We start from the raw sequence: 24830 nt of genomic DNA, 5'->3' as shown, positions 1-24830 counted from the left end.
GTCACATGCTCAGATACTGCAGCAGCTCCCATTGGTCCTCTAGGAAGGTCCTGAAGTTGCTCAGGTACTGTAGCAGCTCCCATTGGTCCTCTAGTAAGGTCCTGAAGTTGCTGCAGCTATAAAAGGTTCACATGGCCGCACGGCTGTGCGCTAGTATCAAACCAATGTCAATGAGCTCAGCGCCAGTGTGGTCATGTCCGGATGCGGTTAGGGTTTGGCTGAAATAAGTCGCTAGAATACCGGCACCTCCGGTGAGGAGTTGTTTGTCTGTTTTCTCTGACTGCATGACCACAGTTTGTTGTGGTTGGTAGCTGTGTACCTCTGTGAGGTTAACAGGGCACATCATCTTGTTCCTAGCAACTCTGTGGAGTTAACAGAGTTTGCTTATACTGCCATATAGCGCCGCCATTTGCCAGCAGCAGGTTCCTCTCCTGCACGGTGGACCCCGGGTTGCGAACGCACCTAATAATACATATATATATACTCGGTGCGCTCCGCCAACCCTAACAGTGTCTGAGGAAAGTGTCTGAATACTTATGACCATGTGATATTTCAGTTTTTGTTTTTTTTATAAAATTTGCAAAAAATTTTACACTTCTTTTTTTCACTCAACATGGGGTGCACCATCTAACTACTTTTTCAATGGTGAAACTTACACCAACTAAAAGAAAACAATTCATCTCTTAGAAATGTTCAACATCATTCACTTTTTCGGTGACCACATGGTTGTATATTTATTTAACTTTACGGTCAGAGAGCTTACCTCTGTAGTCACATGTGCAGGCTGTCATCCTATATTAAGCAGAGCATTTCTCAGAATAGCTGTGAAGGATTTTGCCATCACTTATCCAAATACAGCATTTAAATAGAGCTGAATTATTCAAAATAATATAGTCATTTAGAGTCACTGTAGACTTGTAAGGTCAGACAATCCATTAATGACTTTACAGTATATAAATAACCAACTGTACCTTACGACATTTTCTGGCTAAATTCTGACATCAGTATTTGACTCCAGCTCTCTGTAACCGTGTCTCTGCTCAATGAGAAGCGGGTGATCCATCAGTGATGCCAATGTGACCTCTGTAAACTACAGTTCCCTCAATCACCTTGCATTCTTCCCCATACACAAATGACTCTAGTTACTCCTCCAACTACTCTGTGATCTGCTATGGGCAACGGGAAGGGGGAGCTGACGAATGCCAACACGGTGCTGTACATAGTTATATCAATAAATACAAACTTTACCTCTTCCTGCCTCACTATGTAAAGGTTTTCCACATTAACCCCTTAGCGACCGCCGATACGCCTTTTAACGGCGGCTGCTAAGGGTACTTAAACCACAGCGCCGTTAATTAACAGCGCTGTGGAAAAAGTCAATAGCGCCCCCCAGAGGCCGATTTTCTCCGGGGTCTCGGCTGCCGGGGGTAGCCGAGACCCCAGAGAACATGATTCGGGGGTTTTTTAACCCACCCCGCATTTGCGATCGCCGGTAATTAACCGTTTACCGGCGATCGCAAAAAAAAAAAAACATAAAAAAACCCGCGATCTCTTTTTAATTTCTCTGTCCTCCGATGTGATCGCACATCGGAGGACAGAGAAAAGGGGTCCCAGGTGGCCCCCCAATACTCACCTAGCTCCCCCGATGCTCCTCGTGTCTCCCGGTGGGCGCCGCCATCTTCAAAATGGCGGGCGCATGCGCAGTGCGCCCGCCGGCCGGCACCGGGAGAATCTTTGGGGTCTCGGCTGCCGGGGGTAGCCGAGACCCCAAAGAGCATGATCGGGGTCGGTTTTTCTGACCCCTGTTTTGCGATCACCGGTAATTAACTGTTTACCGGCGACCGCAAAAAAAAAAAAAAAAAAGTAAAGTGTAATTCTCTGTCCTCTGATGTGATCGCACATCAGAGAACAGAGAAATAGGGGGATTCGGGGACCCTACAATACTCACCTGTGTCCCTGGATCCTCTTGCTGCTCCTCCTGGCCGCCGGCAGAAGAACATGGCGGACGCATGCGCAGTGCGCCCGCCATCTGTCTCCATCTGCCGGCCAGCAGGAGAACAGCAGTTGGGGCTAAAATTAGGGTTAGGGGTAGGGTTAGGGTTAGGGTTAGGGGTAGGGTTAGGGGTAGGGTTAGGGTTAGGGGTAGGGTTAGGGGTAGGGTTAGGGGTAGGGGTAGGGTTAGGGGTAGGGTTAGGGGTAGGGTTAGGGTTAGGGGTAGGGTTAGGGGTAGGGGTAGGGTTAGGGGTAGGGTTAGGTTAGGGGTAGGGTTAGGGTTAGGGCTAGGGTTAGGGCTAGGGTTAGGGCTAGGGTTAGGGCTAAATTTAGGGTTAGGGTTGGGGCTAAATTTAGGGTTAGGCTTCTTTCACACTTACGTCGGTACGGGGCCGTCGCAATGCGTCGGCCCGACATACCGACGCACGTTGTGAAAATTGTGCACAACGTGGGCAGCAGCTGTAGTTTTTCAACGCATCCGCTGCCCAATCTATGTCCTGGGGAGGAGGGGGCGGAGTTACGGCCACGCATGCGCGGTCAGAAATGGCGGATGCGACGTACAAAAAAATGTTTCATTGAGAAGGTTTTTCCACCAACATAGAAGAGGATTCTTTACTGTTAGGGCAGTGAGAATCTGGAATTGCTTGCCTGAGGAGGTGGTGATGGCGAACTCAGTCGAGGGGTTCAAGAGAGGCCTGGATGTCTTCCTGGAGCAGAACAATATTGTATCATACAATTATTAGGTTCTGTAGAAGGACGTAGATCTGGGTATTTATTATGATGGAATATAGGCTGAACTGGATGGACAAATGTCTTTTTTCGGCCTTACTAACTATGTTACTATGTTACTATGTTACTATGTATTGAAAGTTTTTTTGTGCCGACGGTCTGCCAAAACACAACTGATCCAGTGCACGACGGACGCGACGTGTGGCCATCCGTCACGATCCGTCGGCAATACAAGTCTATGGGCAAAAAACGCATCCTGCGGGCACATTTGCAGGATCCGTTTCTTGTCCAAAACGACGGATTGCGACGGAATGCCAAACGACGCAAGTGTGAAAGTAGCCTTAGGGCTAGGGTTAGGGTTGGGGCTAAAGTTAGGGCTAGGGTTGGGGCTAAAGTTAGGGTTAGAGCTGGGATTAGGGTTAGGGTTTGGATTAGGGTTGGTATTAGGGTTAGGGTTGGCATTAGGGTTACGCTTGGGATTAGGGTTAGGTTTGGGATTAGGGTTAAGGTTAGGGTTGTGATTAGGGGTGTATTGGGATTAGGGTTAGGTTTGAGGTTAGGGTTGAGATTAGGATTAGGGGTGTGTTGGATTTAGGGTTTTGATTAGGGTTATGGTTAGGGTTGACATTAGGGTTGTTTTGGGGTAAGGGTTGTGATTATGGTTAGGGTTAGTGATTAGGATTATGGATCAGGTTGGGATTAGGGTTAAGGGTGTGTTGGGGTTAGGGTTGGAGCTAGAATTGGGGGGTTTCCACTGTTTAGGTACATCAGGGGGTCTCCAAACACGACAGCCAATTTTGCGCTCAAAAAGTCAAATGGTGCTCCCTCCCTTCTGAGCTCTGCCGTGCGCCCAAACAGTGGTTTACCCCCACATATGGTGCATCAGCGTACTCTGGGGGTCTAGTTTCCAAAATGGGGTCACTTGTGGGGGATTTCTACTGTTTAGGCACATCAGGGGCTCTCCAAACGCGACATGGCGTCCGATCTCAATTCCAGCCAATTCTACATTGAAAAAGTAAAACGGCACTCTTTCACTTCCAAGCTCTGCGGTGCGCCCAAACAGTGGTTTACCCTCACATATGGGGTATCGACGTATTCAGGAGAAATCGCACAACAACTTTTGTGGTCTAATTTCTCCTGTTACCCTTGTGAAAATAAGAATTTGTGGGCGAAAAGATCATTTTTGTGTAAACAAAAGCGATTTTTTATTTTCACGGCTCTACGTTATAAACTTCTGTGAAGCACTTGGGGGTTCAAAGTGCTCACCACACATCTAGATAAGTTCCTTAAGGGGTCTAGTTTCCAAAATGGTGTCACTTGTGGGGAGTTTCCACTGTTTAGGCACATCAGGGGCTCTCTAAACGTGACATGGCGTCCGATCTCAATTCCAGCCAATTCTGCATTGAAAAAGTCAAACGGCGCTCCTTCACTTCTAAGTTCTGCGGTGCACCCAAAAAGTGGTTTACCCCCACATATGAAATTGCTTAACAAAATTTATACATTTCTGTTTTTACACTTGTGAAAATAAAAAAAATGGTTCTGAATTAAGATGTTTGCAAAAAAAAGTTAAATGTTCATTTTTTCCTTCCACATTGTTTCAGTTCCTGTGAAGCACGTAAAGGGTTAATAAACTTCTTGAATGTGGTTTTGAGAACCTTGAGGGGTGTAGTTTTTAGAATGGTGTCACACTTCATTATTTTCTATCATATAGACCCCTCAAAATGACTTCAAATTTGATGTGGTCCCTAAAAAAAAATGGTGTTGTAAAAATGAGAAATTGCTGGTCAACTTTTAACCCTTATAACTCCCTAACAAAAAAAAATTTTGTTTCCAAAATTGTGCTGATGTAAAGTAGACATGTGGGAAATGTTATTTATTAACTATTTTTTGTGACATATCTCTCTGATTTAAGGGCATAAAAATACAAAGTTTGAAAATTGCAAAATTTAAAAAATTTTCGCCATATTTCCGTTTTTTTCATAAATAATCGCAAGTAATATCGAAGAAATGTTACCACTAACATGAAGTACAATATGTCACGAAAAAACAATCTCAGAATCAGCGGGATCCGTTGAAGCGTTCCAGAGTTATAACCTCATAAAGTGACAGTGGTCAGAATTGCAAAAATTGGCCTGGTCATTAAGTACCAAATTGGCTCTGTCACTAAGGGGTTAAGGGCTGGGCAATTTTTTGTTTTTCACTTCAGTTATTTCTCCTCATTTTGTCAAGAGGTATAACTTATTTTCCCCATCTATATAGAAATTTGAGGGCTTGCTGAGTAGAAGTTTTGAATGACATTTACTGTATATTACCCCTTCTTACCAGGTAAAAATTACTAGGTAACAAGATTCTCCAGGTCTTTACTATTAGGCTAGGTTCAGATTGCGTTAGAGCAATCCGTTTAGCGCCTAGCGCTAGCGGATTGTGCTAACGCAATGTTTTAAAAGGGGTCGCGTTAAACGTCCCCGCTCTCGCAGATCTCCGATCTGCGAGAGCGGGGAACGGACCTCGGGCACGCCTCGGACGCTGCAAGCAGCGTCCGCGGCGCGCCACAAAACACCGGCACATCGCTAGCGCATGCCGAAAATGGCACGCGCTAGTGATGCGCGTCTCCATTGCTGTTAATGGGTGCGCAACGCTGTCCGTTAGCGCGGTCCCATTAACGCAATCTGAACCTAGCCTTACGGTGATAACATTTTCGGGTACATACATTTTGATTCACTGTGTGGGGAAAAAACATGTATATCTTAACAGTTCAGGTGCGTATGCATGCAGCAATACCAGATATGTTGAATATTTTGTTACAATTTTTATTTGGTTAAAAGGAGACAACTTAAACTTATATGTATTTTTTTGTTAATGTTTTTAACATTTTTAATTCATCCATTTAGGGGACTTGAACCTGTGATTGCTTGATCACCCATAAGGCACACTGTCATACTAAGGTATTGCAGTGCATTATGAAATCATGTCTCATACGACATCCACAGGTTGAACGTCGTAAGAGAATTCACATGGCAGGCAAAGAAGCCTTCAAAAGTCCCTCTGCCCCCATGGAAGCCGATCGACACCCCTCGATCATGTCGTGTGGCCGTCAGCAACGACGGCTGTCATGTTAAAGACTCTTAAATGCCACTGTCACTCTTCACAGTGGCGCATAAGGCGTTAATCAGATGTGATGTAGCTCTGATCATATTGATTTGATTTAGATTTTTCATTTCTTCATTCACTTTGCATTTTGTTAATTGATAAAAATAAATGATTAACGCTTCTATTTTTTTTAAAGCATTTTTACTTTGCAGCATTTTGTCTACACCTGCCTAAAACTTTTGCGCAGCACTGTAATTTTATGGATTTCTTGTTTTCTTATCCATATGCTTATTTTAGAAACTTTACTGCAAAACGGATAAATCTAAGAATGTAAAATTTATATTTTTCTTACTTTTCAGGTCAAATATCAATCAATACATTTTCAGAATCCAGAGGTAATACATTTTTACATGATAACCATTAATGACTTCAGAATCAGTTTGGTGCAATAAGATCTAACTTTACTTTCTACAAATGCTGTGATATCACTGTACTGTCCTCCTTCTACTCATAAAAGGCCGTTTCTTCACCAGTACAATACAGTGTTGGCTTTTATTCCTTACAGCCGCGAGATTCATGTAATTGTATTGTCTTTCGTGGTGAGCTAACATAACTTTACATGGAGTTGTTTTGCTATGGACCACAACAAGTCTTTGTATGGTTTTATTTAACCCAGCTGGAAAGCCCTTTGTGGGATTAATTATCGGAGTTGATGTGAGCTTCCTGTTTTTCATAACACTTGCCAGGTCAAAAACCTCTGTCACAGACACATCACAATACCCACATATGTATTGCTTTCAGACCGCTTGTAGTATTTTATCATTGCCATACATCACGCCTTGTTTTCCACTGGCTTTCAAGGGATTTTGGAATTGTAAACTCCCATTTTAACTTTAGGTAAATTGCATACAGCTCAACAAAGAAGTACCGGTATATAATCCCAGTCCAGATAAAATGCATGCAATCATTTATTTACAAACGAAAGCTTCTTCAAGAACTTTAACACATATTAAAGGGAGTGTTCAGTCAAAGCTAATATCAATATATCATTATTTATTTATTTTAATTATTATTATTTATTATTATAGCACCATTTATTCCACGGCGCTTTAAATGTCAGGAGGGTTATACATAATAAAAACAAGTACAATAATCTTGAACAATACAAGTCACAACTGGTACAGGAGGAGAGAGGACCCTGCCCACGAGGGCTCACAATCTACAAGGGATGGGTGAGAATACAGTAGGTGAGGGTAGAGCTGGTCGTGCAGTTGTTTGGTCGATCGGTGGTTACTGCAGGTTGTAGGCTTGTCGGAAGAGGTAGGTCTTCAGGTTCTTTTTGAAGGTTTCGATGGTAAGTGAGAGTCTGATGTGTTGTGGTAGAGTTCCAGAGTAGGGGTGATGCGCGAGAGAATGATGACGACCATTTTTTTAACATTTCTGGAGAATATATATTTATTACTATGTCATACGGATTCATTTTGCTTGTACCCAAAACTAGAGTAAAAAGGCATTATTTGGTTGTCGTCATACCCCAAAGCAATTAAAACTGTTTTGGGTGCACATGCCAATCTTGTGTGTCCAGGAATAGTTCTGATGCTGTGGAACTTACTAATCACTCCTTTGGAGTCTATGGTTTTTCTTTATCAGCACAGCATTCTGTCAGCACTGTTAGAGCTGGAACTTCGATTCCTACACTTCTCAGGATTTCCTGCCATTGTCAAATGTTTTGCTACCCTTAACTGGAAGCCCACCGCTCTGTTATACTTGTAGGCAGTTTGAAAGATAGGAGAGCGAGAACAGAAAGACTAGGTCCCACCACCACTTCCTGTAATCTGTATCGGTATCTCTTGCTAGAGACGGATTACACTTGGCCATCAATTTTGAGTATTTTTTATTGGATAAGACAAGGGCTATTTAATGTGTAGGGTGTATTTAGTGTCTCAGAGTGATAATGTATCTGTATTCAGATATCAGCCTGCAGACTGCAAACACTGAGAACCGGTCAGCGGTTGTGGGGTTAAGAGTATGTATGTTGTGCTATAATGCAGTGTAGTGTGAAAAGGCAGTGATCACACCGCAGGTGGGGGGACTTATTGGCAATTCATGAAGGCCCCAATTTATCAATCAGTTTCCAACACAATTCTGGTGTGAAACTGAAATTCTGCCAAATTTTCACGCAGCTCATCGTTGCACAAAAATATTGCGACTTTTCGCAGTTTAACACAATTCCTGGCCAGCTACACCCACTTTTTAAAAACTAGGCATAGTTTGGCAAATAGGGGGCGCCGCCGAGCACATCTAATAGCTACAAGATCAGTTATACCACAATGGTACCGTATATTCCAATAGATTTGATGCATCTTACTCCCAACGCACCGTTTATCAAGACTGGAGTGCAAGATTGATCTTTTTACAGGTGCGGATCACTATAACCTGTCCAGAGATGACAATGAAGGATCAGATCTGCACTTCAAAATGTTCATTAGCCTTATGTCACTGGAGATCCTGTAAAGGTTCCGTTGACTTGGTGAAAGTTTTTGTAGGATTTTCTAAATTTAATGTGTGAGATATTGAAAGGAATAATCTACATGACTGACTGTTTCTTATTTTTGCTTTGTTAAGGAGCAAGTGCTACAACTGTACAGATATCCTTCTCTGCTGGGCTTGCTGGGAAATTAGGCAATTTTGAAGTCGGCTTCATTCCCTTTAATAATGTCCTGGTTAATGATGGCGAGCATTATAATCCTGAAACAGGTAACGTTCTGGAACAAGACCTATAAAGTATATATGGACACTATCTGAGTCGAAATTGTAGCACAATATTATTTTACACAGTTCTGCAAGATATTTATCACCGATATTCCCACATAAACACACAGGACTGTGGAACAAGATGGTGACTTTTGCAGCTTTGCGGTATAATCACACACTGCAGATTTATTGTAGAAACTTCTGTGACTGAATTCATTCCATATATGTGAATGGAGCTGTTGCTGCAGAAGGATCATGGTTTTCTGCCAGCCCCATCCAGATCACTGGAACAGTCTCAAAAAAATTCTCCAACTAATTTGAGTTGTATAAATATACACTTAAGCTTGGTTGCAATTTTGGGTTTTTATGTAAGTTGGAAGTTGGAACAGGGTCTGCTGAAACAAAAATAAAACAATTTGTCACCGCTGACCTCTCCTGCCGCCTCGCACAAATGCTGAGTAGTTCAAAAATATTGCAATTCTTAAAGGTGTTTATTCCAGATGTCTGAGGTGAGCACTTTAATGAATTGGCCTCTTTGAGTCGTTTAGTTATTATTCTAATTTTAACAGATGAAAATACAATTGAGATGTGAACATTTATGTTTCTCCTTGTGCAATAATTCTGACCACTAATAGTTGCCCAATAATTAGCTTCACTTTTACTTTCTTAAATATTCAGATTTCAGGTTTTTGACCGAGAGCTCTGTGATTATTCAACAATAACATTAATCATCAAAAATACAAATTGCCTAGTAATTGTGCACACAATTTAGGTATCGTAGAGAAGATTCACTGCCCAGGTTGTCTCCTCCATTGGACAAGTTGGTACAAGGGCAAATCTGAGTATTGTAGAACTTACGGTGATTGTGTAAACCATGGTCACCCTTTCCTTCACTGTAAGGAAAATGTTTTCCACCTACTGCTTCGCCGCCAGAAATTCTCCTCGCTTCTGTATATATTATGATATCCGGTAGTGCTACTTCTGTTCACTCGTCCTTGATTCATTTTATAATTTCTTGTGGTTCATATCATAAAACTATAAATTATAAAATGGTTACAAGCTCTTCCAGAGGTCTGATCTGCCACACATATATATACTGGTCATGTTGGTCGAAATTCTGTTGGTAGAACTTCATAAATGTAACTAGCTGTGACCACTGCACCTCGTTGTAACTCTCATCTTGAAAGACACAAATCAAAAACTTCTTTGGGGAACAAAAACAAGTTTGCAACTGTTTAAGAAATCTGGTACAGATCCCTGGTGACCATTTCCAGGAGCTCCATACACCAGATATGTATCAGTCCAGATGTGTCCAGAGGGCTTTTTTCTGAATGGTATATTGTATAATAGGGATGTGAGAGCTGCTTCTGGACTTCATCATTTCTAATATTCTATTCAAGTGTCAAGACCTCCTGACTTCTTAATTAATGGATGTGTTTTTGCTTATTATTACATTTTGCTTTCCCTGTTAAATTTCACGAACTGAACTATTTCTGAAATGTGACATTTTGTGTCAGGATACAATATGCAAAAGACATAAGGTTGCAATCTCTGTCCAAAACTCTGCAGGTTTAACAGTTGAAGAAACATATTTTATTGGGCTTGAGTCTAGTTAAAATTGCTAACTTTCCGGCTAGCGTGGTCCTTCATCTGGCCGAAATGGGGTCATGTTTCTTTAGTAGCAAAAGAACACATGCGGTCTCCTGCACTGCTTGTATGGATCACATTAAGCCACAACTTCGGCCACATGTCCCTAATGACTACAACGTGCAGCAGACCCGTGGTTGGGGAATGAAAGTAATGTCAACCATAAATCATCATGTGGTTCATGTTTGTAGATCAGAGGGTGTTCATTCAGGCCCGTTTGCGAGCAGTATGACATTACCCATTTTACAGAGATGTGTTTGTGATGGTAAGATACAGACTCTAATGTGACGATCATATCATGCCTGACCAAGATGGTGGGAGTTGTTACACTGCAGTAATGGTATATAAATGCCTCTAACCGGTCAGTTGCATTACTTCTGAGACCCATAAATAGGAGTTTCCTGTGGAGTCACTTAGCATCAGTCATTATTACTTCATCGGTGTGAAGTGGGAGTTTGCCATGCTGGAACACTTAACCAGACGCCTGAGCATGAGTCACTGATTATTCCACTGCTTTCCCTCTGACTGTGGCTATATACAGTATGTGTTCCCTCTTACCTTTATTTGCTCATTATGCAGAGTAAATGTGTATAATTCTTAATCAAGAGGCAGTGTAAACAGCATGTATGGGTTGTTCGCTGACATAAGACATGCCTGGGAAGATTTATCATTCATATTTATGCATCGCTGATTTACAACTGACGTAAGAGACTCCTGACAAGGAGTGTCCTGTTCCAGATTCTAGACCAAATGATTGTCTCATGGCAGATATTTGCAGAAGCTGCAAGACATCATTATGTAGTGGCTCTGCTGATTGCTAGAACGAAGAGGCAACAGCTCAAGGAAAATGTCATGCCACTTCATTTCAGGGATGACAGTCAAACCTTTTTTTAAAGTCCTGTTGCTGCTCTGCAGTAATAAGGGTTTCTTCAAGAGGGGAAAATCCTTTGCTCTGATCTTCTGGAGATTGGGGCAGCAGAACACTGTGCATCTTAACCTATGGTGAGATGCCAAATGCAGGGGAACTAAGACAATAGCATAGTGAAAGATCAGTGATAGTAAGAATCCCCTCAGTATCTATCTATCTATCTATCTATCTATCTATCTATCTATCTATCTATCTATCTATCTATCTATCTATCTATCTATCATCTATCTATTCTTACTATCAGTAATAGTAAGAATTTCTTTTTCTTTTCCTTTCTGCATGTCTTCCCACCATAATTATTTGATGCTAATACACAGTTGGCTTTTTCTGTCCATTTGGATCTGACTATTTCCTGTTTGCATTTTTGCTTCTGACTTCTAATTACTCCTCTCCTGTGTCTGCGATCAGTCTACCTGCTGCTCCTCCCTCCTGATCACACCTGGCCTATTTCATGTACACTTAGCCTGTTATAAATTCAGAGACACAGGTCTTTCTAGACCATGGTCTGTCTCTAGAAGAATGTCTCTAAAAGGATAACAGCAAAGATGACAGCAGAAATATGCCAGAAATGAGCCAGAAGTGAACAGAAGGTAAGACTAACCACTATTAATAAATGTACTAAATTTCTTTCCCTTTCCGTCACACTTACTCATCATGCTGACATACGCTCTAACAGTTTTGACTCCTTTAGTCCTCACACTCCTTCGCTATCCTCGAACCCCAGCACCCTCTAACCAAGTCATAATCTCTCCTTCCCTCCTGCCTCCTCACCTGACCTCCTCCGCTGACCTGCTCCTCAACCTCAGTTCCCTCCTAATAAAACACAAAACAAGCCGCCCACTCTCCTTCTCCCACCTGCTCTGTCTCTCTCTGCTTCTCCTCACTGCTGGTGGCATATCTCCCAATCCTGGACCCCCACACCTCATACCTACCATTATTACTCCCTTCTATCACTCCCAGCCCAACATAAACACCCGAAATCTTGCCCACCTCAAATCTGTGTCTTTGACGCCCACAACCCAGCTCCCTCTCTCTGGATCACTCTGTCTGCAATAAACTCCACGTGATTCACAATCTCTTTACCTTTTGCAATCTTTCCTTCATGGGCCTCACCGAAATATGGCTGACCCCCTCTGACACATCCTCCCCTGCTGCGCTATGTTATGGCGGCCTCCACTTCTCCCACACTCCTCGTCCTGGTAACGGACATGGTGGAGGAGTGGGCCTTCTCCTTTCATCCAACTGTACCTTTAACCCAGTTCCACCTCTACCCTCCCTTATCTTCACCTCTTTTGAAGTTCACTCTGTCCGCATCTACTCTCCCTCCAACCTCCAAATGGCTGTCATATACCGACCTCCGGGCCCGACCACTGCCTTTATTGACCAATTCTCCACCTGGCTCCTTCACTTTCTGTCTGCTGACATTCCCACCATCATCATGGGTGACTTCAACATCCCCATTGACACCCACCAGTCAGCAGCCTCCAAACTCCTGTCCCTTAGTTCATCTTTTGGACTTACCCAGTGGTCCTCCTCAGCCACTCACACAGACGGACATACATTAGACCTGGTCTTCACCCGTTTCTGCTCCCTATCTAACGTCACAACCTCCCCTCTCCATCTATCCGACCAACATCTGCTCACTTTCTGATCACTGTCCTCCATACCTGTCACCCATGTCCAGCAACATGCGCAGACCCCGCAGAAACCTTGCATATCTAAACCCTCGCACACTCTCTGACTCTTTTCAGCCACTGTCCTCCACATAGCTTCACTCCATGACACAGACACTGCCACAAAGCCACTATCACTTCAGCCATCGACTCGGTTGCCCCTGTCATGCAAAGCAGAGTGTGACGAATCAATAAACATCCCTGGCACAATAACATCACTAAAAAGCTTCGGCAAGTATCCAGAATTGCAGAACGGCGTTGGAAGAAAACGCATTTGCCAAATGATTTCACTGCACTCAAACAAGCAACACTTGCATTCAAATCAGCTCTCACCTCTGCTACACAGGCCTATTTCACATCCCTCCTATCTTCTTTATTCTACAACCCCAAACAGTTGTTCAACACCTTTAGCTCCCTCCTCCACCCACCACTGCCCCCTCCGAGTTCCTTAATCTCTGCTGAGGACTTTGCCACACACTTCAAAAATAAGATAGACCGAACAAGGCAAGTCTTTGTTGTCCGACCACCACAATCCCTTTGTATGCCTGACCAATGCCCTAACCCCATAACTTCCCTCTCCAAAATCACTGAAGGACAGCTTGCTCATCTTCTCTCCAAATTACACCTCACCACTTGTGCACTTGACCCCATCCCATCCCACCTCCCCCCCAACCTCACCATTACACTAATCCCATCCCTAACCCATCTCTTCAATCTATCACTAACTTCTGGTACCTTCCCCTGTGCTTTCAAATATGCCAGAATCACACCTATCCTCAAAAAGCCTTCCCTTAACCCGAGAGCTATGTCCAGCTACTGTCCCATATCTTTGCTCCCATTTGATTCCAAACTACTTGAGCAGCATGTCCACGCTGAACTTTCCTCTCACCTTGCATCTAACTCTCTCTCTGTGACAGCCTACAATCTGGCTTCTGTCCCCACCATTCCACTGAGACTGCCCTGACCAAACTTACGAACGACTTACTTACAGCCAAAGCTAACAGACATTTCTCTATGCTACTCCTTCTAGACCTGTACTCTGCCTTTTACACCGTTTTCCACTGCCTCCTACTACAGATCCTCTCTTCCTTTGGTGTCAAAGACCTCGCCCTATCCTGGATCTCCTCATACCTTAACCCTGCTGTTTTGTTCGCATTTACTATACACTTGTAGTGTTCCGGGTCACTATGACCCGGCTTATTAAACCTTGATTTTAGACACTCTAACTCCATTTTTTTTATACTTTTTGCTTACTAGACTGTTTGTGAACATGTTTGGTAGTAAAAAAAAAAAGAAAAATGAACTAGAAATCTTTTTTTTTTGTTTTTATTCTGAAAAAACATCCATCCAATGACCAAAACGAAAATGGAAAACTACACATATTTTGTAAAAAAAAACAAAAAAAAACAATGAAATCAAACATTTTGTGATAAAAAATTAAAGATAATAAACATTACAATGTGAATATATTTACATTATCATATAAATTTACGGATTCTTGCATGAAAAACAATACACATGATTTTTGCATAGAAATGTTTTACAGCCAGAACATGTTATACTCGTCTTGTTGTCACAAGTAGAAGGGCAATAGCTGCATATTTTTCTTTTGATGCCGGAAGAGGCCATGGGGGTAGAAGCACACAGCTGCTCTCCAAAGAAACTGAAAGGTAACATGTCTGGGCTAGCATATGTGTACTGATAAGAGCAGAGAAGATAAGAACCCTTCTGAAAACAAGCAGATAAGCCAGGAAGACAGACTTACTTAGCAAAAAAAAATTATTTGCAAGACTTTACAGCTCAGCTTTACAAAACAAAAGTCTCAGACAGCGCGTTCTGAGCAGTCCGTTCTGCGCATAATATACACGTGTAGTGCACATCTAGTGATCTCTCCGGATGCACTCTACATTTTAGAATAGACTGCGCACCAAAAATAATCAATATAAAGCCATTTTTATGGTGCGCAGATCTCAATGCATACCCCCGGTAGAGCGCGTGTACGACCCCATTGAAATAATTTAGGAAATAAATCAATTGATATACAATAGTAGATGCAATAAATAGACCCAACTGAGGTTATAACTCCTTTATTTCACTGAAAATATGGCCTCACAGCTGTAAAAAACGATGTCGGGTCACCATGACCCGAACACAACAAGTGTAACTTTTTGCGTGTAGCAAAAAGTAAACGAAAAAAAAAAAATACTCATAGGTAGGTCCCCCCAAATGAGGAAAAGTCAAGGAGTCTCAAGTTTTATAGACTTACAGAAAAAAATCTACAGGGCCGCAAAAAGTCTGTTCGGGTCACTATGACCCGAACTTAACAGCAGGGTTAACAACCTCACATTTAGCAATACCTACTCCCATACTACCTCTTCTTCTCGCCCCCTCTCTGTTGGTGTCCCTCAAAGCTCTGTCCTAGGACCTCTTCTCTTCTCAATCTATACCCTTGGCCTGGGACAACTCATAAAGTCCTATGGCTTCCAGTACCGTCTATATGCCAATGACACTCAGATCTACCTCTCTGGCCCAGATGTCATCTCTCTGCTGTCCAGAATCCCAGAGTGTCTATCAGCCATACTCTCCTTCTTCTCCTCTCGCTTCCTCAATCTCAATGTGGACAAAACCGAACTAATTATCTTTCCTTCATCTTGCACATCTTCCCTATCTGATCTATCACAATAAATGAATTCACACGTTCCCCCGTCCAGGTAATCCGCTGCCTCGAAGTAACCCTGGACTCTGCCCTGTCCTTTAAACCGCACATCCAAGCTCTTGCCACCTCCTGTCGCCTCCAGCTCAAAATATTTCCAGAATCCGACCTTTCCTAAACCCTCACTCTACCAAAATGCTTGTGTATGCCCTCATCATCTCCCGCCTCGACTACTGCAACATCCTCCTTTATGGGCTACCCTCTAACACTCTCGCATCCCTCCAGTCCATCCTTAACTCTGCTGCCCGACTAATTAATCCCTCTCCTCGTTACACTCCTGCTTCTCCTCTTTGCAAACCCCTTCACTGGCTCCCAATTTCCCAGCGTATCCAGTTTAAACTACTAACACTGACCTACAAAGCCAACCATAACCTTTCTCCTCCGTATATTTCTGTACTAATCTCTCAATATCTTCCCTCATGTAATCTCTGGTCCTCCCAAGACCTCCTTCTCTCCTCCATGCTTATTCGCTCCTCACCCAATCACCGCCAAGACTTCTCCCGAATATCCCCCATCCTTTGGAATTCTGTGCCCCAACACATCCAGTTATCCATCACATTTGGATCCTTCAAACGGAACCTGAAAACCCATCTCTTCAAAGAAGCTTACAGCCTGTAATGACCACATGGCCACCTCAACACCATCGGAGCTACTGCAACCCCAGACCTACTGTCTCCTTCCCCATAATCCTGTAGAATGTAAGCCCGCAAGGGCAGGGTCATCTCCCCTTTGTATTAGTCTGTCATTGTTAGTTTGCTTACTGTACAGCACCATGGAATTAATGGTGCTATATAAATAATAATAATAATCATCCTGGACCCCTCAGCAGTTGGCATCTCACATTCCCTTACTTTGGATAGTACAACACACGCCATGACTTCAGCTTTTCTTTACAGTGTGACATCACTGTGTGCATTATCACTGAACTGTGACATCACTCAGCAATGAAGGTGGTTATGGTGTAGTATTGGCCCTATCATAATTTCTACTATGAGGCTACATGGTTAATTGTTATGCGCCTGACCTGCGGGTGACATATTCACTGGACCACTAAGTCTCCTCACAGAGTCCACCTATTTGGACAATAATTGCCTTTCAAATTGGACTTTACTGTGCCATGGCTCATTACCCCAGCATGGGCTACACATGGGTACATAGTCACTGTAAACCACCATGTTTTATGAAGATTGTAAGGTGACTCAAGACCTTGTCATTACCAACACTGAGGTTGTGGAAATCCTGCAAATTGCTGTGATTCACACAACCAAATGTGGCCCCAGTCTTACAGACAATCAGGTTGCATCTTGAAGACACAATTGACTGATTTTTAAATATTCCTCAATAAGAAGTACTCAGATGAAGCCTATATAGATATGATTTGCTGTCTTTGGGTATATCCTATATGAAATAAAAATAATTATAACGCTTCATTTTAATGATTTTCCTATTTTAATGTTCAATCTCCTCTCCACAAGGCTGCAGAATAAACCACCTTATCTGATTGCATATGGGTCACGTATAGACCATTTGAGCCCACATGTTTTTCACTGTGGAAATATAATCCCATGGTTCTTTCCATAGTCAAGTACGGACCTTATGAAATAGATTTGATTGGCAGAGAACGCATCTGCAAACTATTTTCTTTCAACGCGCACATTTGATGAATCATGACTTAGAATCCTCCATGAGCAATATGATTTCCATACAAAAGATGTTATAAAGTAAAGACTTACACATTGATGTTAACCATTGAAAACTTTGTGAGACAATTAGGAAAAGACTCCTCTTTTAAAAAAAGACACATTTTAGTCTATCCTTAAAGTGTACCTTTCATATGAAATGAGTTTTGATATGCTATAACCCCTTATGCACTCTGTAGATCTCCACTGACTGCCCAAAAGACTGCCCAGAAGCACGCAGCTCAGCAAGCAGAAGTGTTCAGCTCTTGCATGAGTGCAGGCACAGAGTGCCACAGTGTGGTGTGGTTGATGCACGCTTCTGAGCAGTCTTTTAGTTGGGATCTGCAGAACGTTTAAGGGGTTACAGCATATCAAAAATAATTTCTAAGGGGTTACAGCATATCAAGAATAATTTCAGACAATCTCAAGAACATATAATATATTCAAAATTATTTTTAATTACAGGAACACTTTACATTGTCTCTAAACCCAATATATTCCTAGGTATATGGCACAAAATGTTAAACATGAAATAATATACAAATCTGACAGATGCCTCGACATGTCTAAAGATATCCAAGACACCATAGAGATCCTTGTAAAAATCAAATCTTTATTCCAAAATATTCACAACAATTGTGACTGTATTTTAGGCTTGAGAAACGCCATTTGGTCGAAACATTGCTCTATTTTGTCTTCTCACTGCTGTGTTGTTTAAAATATTCTGGAATAAAGATTGGATTTTTTCAAGAATCTCTATGGTGCCTCCGATATCTTTTGATTTGCAGCTGTTTTTGGACCTAGTAGGAGGCCCTGCCAAGAAGCACATACTCCTCAATGGTCCATGGGAATTTTATACTGAACGGATCAGATGCCTCAACATATTTATTTTACTCACCTATATAGCACCATTAATTCCACAGTGCTTTACAGGCATTATTATCACTGTCCCCTTTGGGACTAACAATCTAAATTCCCTATCAGTATGTGTTTGGCGTGTGGGAGGAAACGAAAAACCCGTGGAAACCCACGCATACACGGGGAGAACATACAAACTCCTTGCAGATGATGTCCTTGGTGGAATTTGAACCCAGGACCAAAGTGCTTCAAAGCATCAGTGTTAACCACTGAGCCACTGAGTACTTATTTTTACGGGATGGAGTGAAATAATATTGAGCTGGTATCATGCAGAAGTTATGGTCATTCACCAAAATTGAAACTGAAGTTAAGCAAAATGAATTGCACTGCCAGAAACCAGCATCCAGTCCTGTCCCCTATGGCACCCAGACCAGGATAGTTGAGGATGCTGATGCAAAAGTGTAGACTGACCTGGGCTTGCTGCCATGGAGGACCAGAATGGACGCTAGACCAGAGCAGCACGAATCGCCTTGCTCAACTCAGGTGGACACATATATATGGTATCTGAATGTATCTCATACACAGGACATTACTTTTCTTAAACAGAAGCCTAGATCTAAACAGATCACCCAGGACTCTGCATGTAATGTCTTAGAGGTCTGCATTTACAATAGCGATAGCTGTTGAATGTGACTGTCTCTACCATCCGACTCATAGTGTGGGGTTCCAGCTGGAGACCCCTTTATGATATGGTGTTCATATGCTCTCCTTTTTTGTTGGTTTTCTTTTTTATATCTATGTAGTCTATTACTTTTATTCAGGGTCAAATAAATGGAAATGCAGTTAAGAAAATAGTTTTTGCATGCAGTGTAGCTTGAGCTGGTGGGTTGACTCTGCTAGTGAAGACAAATGGGCAGTCAGTGGTGACATAATAGCACAAGGGTTAACCACACCATGCCCTTGGGCAACCCAAATGAGAATGCTGAAATTAGCGTACTGGCTACATTAAAAAGTCATCGACAGTAAAGCGCCTTCACTGTAAATGTTATCTGGTTGTGTTATATCCAGTTAACTTAGGATGTCACAAATTTCCACTAATTAGTTCCAGAAACCATGAAAATCTAGAGACCCCATGCTGCGGAGAGAAGGTCTGTCTCTTATCTAGTGGTATTCTTTTTTTCCTGCTCCTAGGGATTTGTTGCTTGTAAATATGATAGAGAAGAAAGCATTTGCATTTCATTTGCACTTACAGATACTTAATAATAGGCTTTGAACTATTATGACCACGCAAACTTTTACGGTCACCACTTGGAATTTACCACCATGCTTCTTTCTTTCAGGTATCTTCACTGCTCCTATTGAAGGTCGTTATATGCTGTCCGCGGTCCTTACGCCAGAGCATAACCATTATGTGGAAGCTGTCCTCTTGGTGTCCAATGTCAGTGTGGCACAGCTGGATTCTTCTGGCTATCGACGAGAACTCCTGGAGTTTCACAGGCCTAGCACCAGTAGGCCAGTTTGTAGCGGGATAGGCACATTCAATCTCATTTTGAACTTGAAACCCCAAGATGAAGTTGCCATTGTCCTGACAGGAGGCAAACTGGCAGATTCAAACTCTGACGAAATGTTCTCCACATTCAGTGGTGTATTGCTATACCCATTCACCCCCCTCAGATAGCCAATTCCCTAATGAAGAGACATTCAGAAGAGACATTCAGTGCAAGTGAATTTGAAGTGTTAATATATACTATCTAGGAATAAGTCCTTATTGTGAGTGAATGTATAATATATTCCGTACCTCGTGGTATGCACACTATATAAGAAATTACTTTTGCCTTTCCCCTGACTTGTTTCCGTCAGACATTTTCTAAATATTCCTTAAAAATGCATCTTTGTACACTGTTCAGACTTTTATACCATTTTTATTTTATTTTATTTTTTTATCACTGAGATGTTCCTTGGCGTATTTTAAGATTTTTTTTTTTATTGTCCTGCATTTGGTGGTTCAGAACTCATAAATGCATTATTTAATGTTCTTCATGTATACGATTGGCTTTATTTAAATGTGGTACTTTCAGGATTGTGTATTCTGTAAAATGTCAAAAAATAATGAAGAAACTATACACAGTTAATTATCAGGTGCCTTAGGTCAGTAATGGTCATGATAATAGGTTAGGATCCATAAACTACTGCCCATGGGCATGTCTTCTATAAGGTGATTGTATTTTTCGTCAATAGGTCACAAGAGCATTTCTGAGAGTTTGTGGGAACTTCATCTTAAAGTTGCTCTTAGAAAAGAAGCTAATTATTTTTCCATAGCTAGTTTTTTTTTATATTTCCAGTTTTAAAACAGTTTAGTAGCTATACAGGGTGAAGAAATAGCAAGCACCCCCAGGCCCAGCAAACTAACCAGTGTTCTAAATGGGTCATGGTGGGTAAAGGGCATGGTAACATATTTTGCATGTTTCACAAATGTATGAATCTAACCTTCTGTGAAAGGTCGGATTCATACATATGTGAAACATGGATCATCTTACATCAGAAGACACAGCCTGACCACAAGGTCTCTCGACCTGTTTCATGGGCAGATATGAAGTAGTTAGCTCAGGTAAGGGGACCTGACGGTTGGGCTGGGTCTTCCCATGTGAGAACAGTCTGTGTTTAACGAGTGTGTGCTATTTAGATTATTGTATTGTATGGCAGAAGAGTGAAAAGAAAGTCGGGAGCCACAACCATCCGGTAATAAAACTTCTTTTTGCAAAAATCTTTAAAACAATTGGATCCATCCAGACAACCATGTTAAAAACCTGACACGTTTCTGGCTGTAAATGCCCTTAATAGGACACTATGGTTGTGTCGCTTAACTTCCTCTTCACTGCCCTGTTTTGCTGTGCTTCACCAGCGGTAATCGCACACACCGGATATAGGTCTCTCAGCTTTTCATTTCTAGACTAGCGTGTGAGCTTTCACTCCTACTTTATTGTATTGTTTTTATTCTGGATTTGATAACCAAATTCCCTGTGGTTAAACTGAACAACTGAACTAAAGTTATATCATCATAAGGACCTATGGTGCCTGACAAGTTGGGTTCAGTAGACTTTTCAGATGTCCGTGGGATGCATCTAAAATACAGACTGAGGCCTTAATATCACCAGTGCATAAGGTTTGATAGATTTCTTTATTTAGGTCATGGCAGTTATTATAACAGAAATCTGAAGAAATAATTAGATAGGAAACTTTTTCACTGATGGCACAAATTGACAATAAATAGTAAAAATTAAGAAGCTGCCTCTCACCACTGGGTAATAGGTTAACACTGCCAAATCACTAAGTACCTCTTTTAAAAAATGGAGTCTGATACCCCCAAAATGCATATTAAGCTAATTAAACATTTATTTAGGGGGATTTACAGTAGCTCTACAACACTCATATAAACTGTCTATATTTGCTGTAATTACCTTTAAAACTTGTCTTGTTCCATATGGAATTAAAAGGGCTTTGGTGCACCCTTGGTACAACCAAAAGCTCAGTATGCCTTTATGCACAATGATTATGAAGGAGTCAGCGGCGTGCACAGTGTAGGGGCAGGCCCACATTTCATGATTGGTTAGTGACAGCGGCTACCTCTCACTACATTCATACACCCATTGACCTATTCTGTGATGCAGTGAAGACAAGAGCAGCAAGTAACTGATCCTCTCATCCCATATGAAGCCGCTCGCTACACTTCTGGGTGTATCAGTGTAGTGAGGGGTGGTCACTGTCAGAAGGCAATGATGAAATGGGGGCAAACCCCTACATTACGTGACTCTTTCACTGTCAGTGCGCACATGCAGCTCAACGGTTAGAGTTCAGGCAGCACTTGCTGTGGCCAAGCGGGCGCTATCAATTAGAGTCAGGGCACTGTTCATTAAGGAAATTCAGAGATCGTAAAGGTGTATTGACCTCTTGGTCAATGGTGCATTGAAGCCCCCTCATTTGCATATGGAATTAAAAGCAATCACAGCACTGAAATATTTACTGCTTACATGGTTTTTATCTTGGTTATGTTCCATATATAACTATTTTGTTTAATTTGCATTTTGGAGATGAAAGACTTCCTTTAAGTAAAAGCCATTGATAGGTTCTAGAAATATCAATTCAATCATCACTGAATTGCTTACCTACAGTATGTGGGTTTCACATACAATAGTTGATTACTTCACTATTTCATTAGCTCTCTGTGTTTCCCATTAGTTGTTGGTCACACAATATAAATTATAGTATTTTCTATGTAATATTTAGGTGATTCTATTCAATGTTCATTCTGATGATCCATAAATAAATGTTTACTGTATACAGATGTCAAACATTACTGTAGAGTCATTTTATACTGTATGTGGTCTGGAGGTCTAAAGTATTGACCATTCTTTGGTTTTGCTAATACATGATTTGTTTTTACATTTGTGGTTTGTGTTATTAAATTAATTATGCTAAAAATGGAAGAATGTTTTATTATGTTTTTGAACTTTTTTTTGTACCATTTTTGAAACATATTCTGGAAACTTACATTTTGAAATGTGGCCACATTATCTGACTTAAGTAAAAAAAAAATATCTGTCAGCTGGTGAGCATTGTCAATGGTGTTCTGTCTGTACATACTTGGGGATGGGGGCATGTATGACCCAATTTTATAGTGCCTATGAGTTACTCTTCGCATCTGAGTTTTTTTTCTTTTCGCTAACTGCACTAAGTGTTTGTGGCTACCCAGGGCCGTATTTAGAGTTTCTGCTGCCCTAGGCACTTTTAGAGCTGCCTCCCCCTTTGGTGAGTATGACACTATAGGCAGTGACTTTGGCAAAAATCGCTGATGTGAAAGTAGCCTTTTGCAGCAGAAACGGCAGTTTTTCCGCATCTGCCGCGTAATGGATCACTTACAGCAACACTGCATTCGGCCTCATTCATTCCCTATGGGATTTGCGGCACTTGCTGTGATCCGGCAAATGCGGTACCATACCTCCCAACTTTTGAAGGGAAAGAGGGACAAAGCTATGCGCGCCGCGGCAAATTTTAGGCCATGCTTCTGACCACACCCATTTCACAACTAGTCACACCCATATCTATGCCCCAACCACACCCATTTAGTACTGCTGATCACACTGTTTCATAAACAATAATTATAAACAAAAAATATGGCCACAGAGTGCTCCATACTGTAAAATGACCCCACATGATGCTCAAAACTGTATAATAGCCCAATATTATGCTGCGTACAGTATAATGGCCACACAGTGCTCTATACTGTATAATGGCCACACAGTGCTCCATACTGTATAATGGCCACACATGATGCTCCATACTGTATAATGGCCACACATGATGCTCCATACTGTATAATGGCCACACATGATGCTCCATACTGTATAATGGCCACACATGATGCTCCATACTGTATAATGGCCACACAGTGCTCCATACTGTATAATTGCCACACATGATACTCCATACTGTATAATAACCACACAGTGCTCTATACTGTATAATGGCCACACATGATGCTCCATACTGTATAATGGCCACACATGATGCTCAATACTGTATAATGGCCACACAGTGCTCTATACTGTATAATGGCCACACATGATGCTCCATACTGTATAATGGCCACACATGATGCTCCATACTGTATAATGGCCACACATGATGCTCCATACTGTATAATGGCCACACAGTGCTCCATACTGTATAATTGCCACACATGATACTCCATACTGTATAATAACCACACAGTGCTCTATACTGTATAATGGCCACACATGATGCTCCATACTGTATAATGGCCACACATGATGCTCAATACTGTATAATGGCCACACAGTGCTCTATACTGTATAATGGCCACACATGATGCTCCATACTGTATAATGGCCACACTTGATGCTCAATATTGTATAATGGCCACACAGTGCTCTATACTGTATAATGGCCACACATGATGCTCCATACTGCATAATGGCCACACATGATGCTCCATACTGTATAATGCCCCCTCCCATCTTGTATGCATGGCTCATCCCCCCATCCTGTATTCATGGCTCATCTCCCCCCTCCCATCCTGTATGCATGGCTCATCTCATCCCCCTCCTATCCTGTAAGCATGGCTCATCCCCCCCTCCTATCCTGTATGCATGGCTCATCTCCCCCCTCCCATCCTGTATGCATGGCTCATCTCATCCCCCTCCTATCCTGTATGCATGGCTCATCCCCCTCCTATCCTGTATGCATGGCTCATCTCACACCCCATCCTGTATGCATGGCTCTGCTCCCCCTCCCATCTTTGTATGCGTGGCTCTGCTCCCCCCTCCTCCCATCCTTGCATGCGTGGCTCAGCTCCCCCTCCTCCCATCTTTGTATGCGTGGCTCTGCTCCCCCTCCTCCCATCTTTGTATGCGTGGCTCTGCTGCCCCTCCTCCCATCCTTGTTTGCGTGGCTCCATTCCCCCTCCCCTCCTTCCATCCTTGTATGCGTGCCTCCGTTCCTCCCCTCCTCCCATCCTTGTATGTGTGCCTCCGTTCCCCCTTCCTCCCATCCTTGTATGCGTGGCTCCGTTCCCCCATCCGCCTCCCATCCTTGTATGTGTGGCTCCGTCCCCCCCTCCTCCCATCCTTGTACGCGTGGCTTCATTCCCCACCTCCCATCCTTGTATGCGTGGCTCCGTTCCCCCCTCCTCCCATCCTTGTATCTGTGGCTTCGTTCCCCCCACCTCCTCCCATCCTGGTATGCGTGGC

General features: G+C 42.3%; 1 protein-coding gene across 1 annotated transcript in view; it reads left to right on the top strand.

Annotated features, from left to right (window-relative positions):
* The window catches only part of EMILIN2 (elastin microfibril interfacer 2), a 135372-nt gene extending 112822 nt beyond the window's left edge, over window positions 1–22550 (top strand). The window contains exons 7-9 of the mRNA XM_069731149.1: window positions 6171–6206; window positions 8437–8568; window positions 19404–22550. Of these exons, the coding sequence (XP_069587250.1) occupies window positions 6171–6206; window positions 8437–8568; window positions 19404–19741 (506 nt within the window). The 3' untranslated portion in view covers window positions 19742–22550. The remainder of the gene's footprint in view (window positions 1–6170; window positions 6207–8436; window positions 8569–19403) is intronic.
* The last annotated feature ends 2280 nt before the right edge of the window (window positions 22551–24830 follow it).

Source organism: Ranitomeya imitator, chromosome 6 (assembly GCF_032444005.1).
Source record: "Ranitomeya imitator isolate aRanImi1 chromosome 6, aRanImi1.pri, whole genome shotgun sequence".
NCBI lineage: Eukaryota > Metazoa > Chordata > Amphibia > Anura > Dendrobatidae > Ranitomeya > Ranitomeya imitator.
The sequence above is the reverse complement of the archived record's forward strand: the minus strand, read 5'-3'. Positions and strand labels throughout refer to the sequence as shown.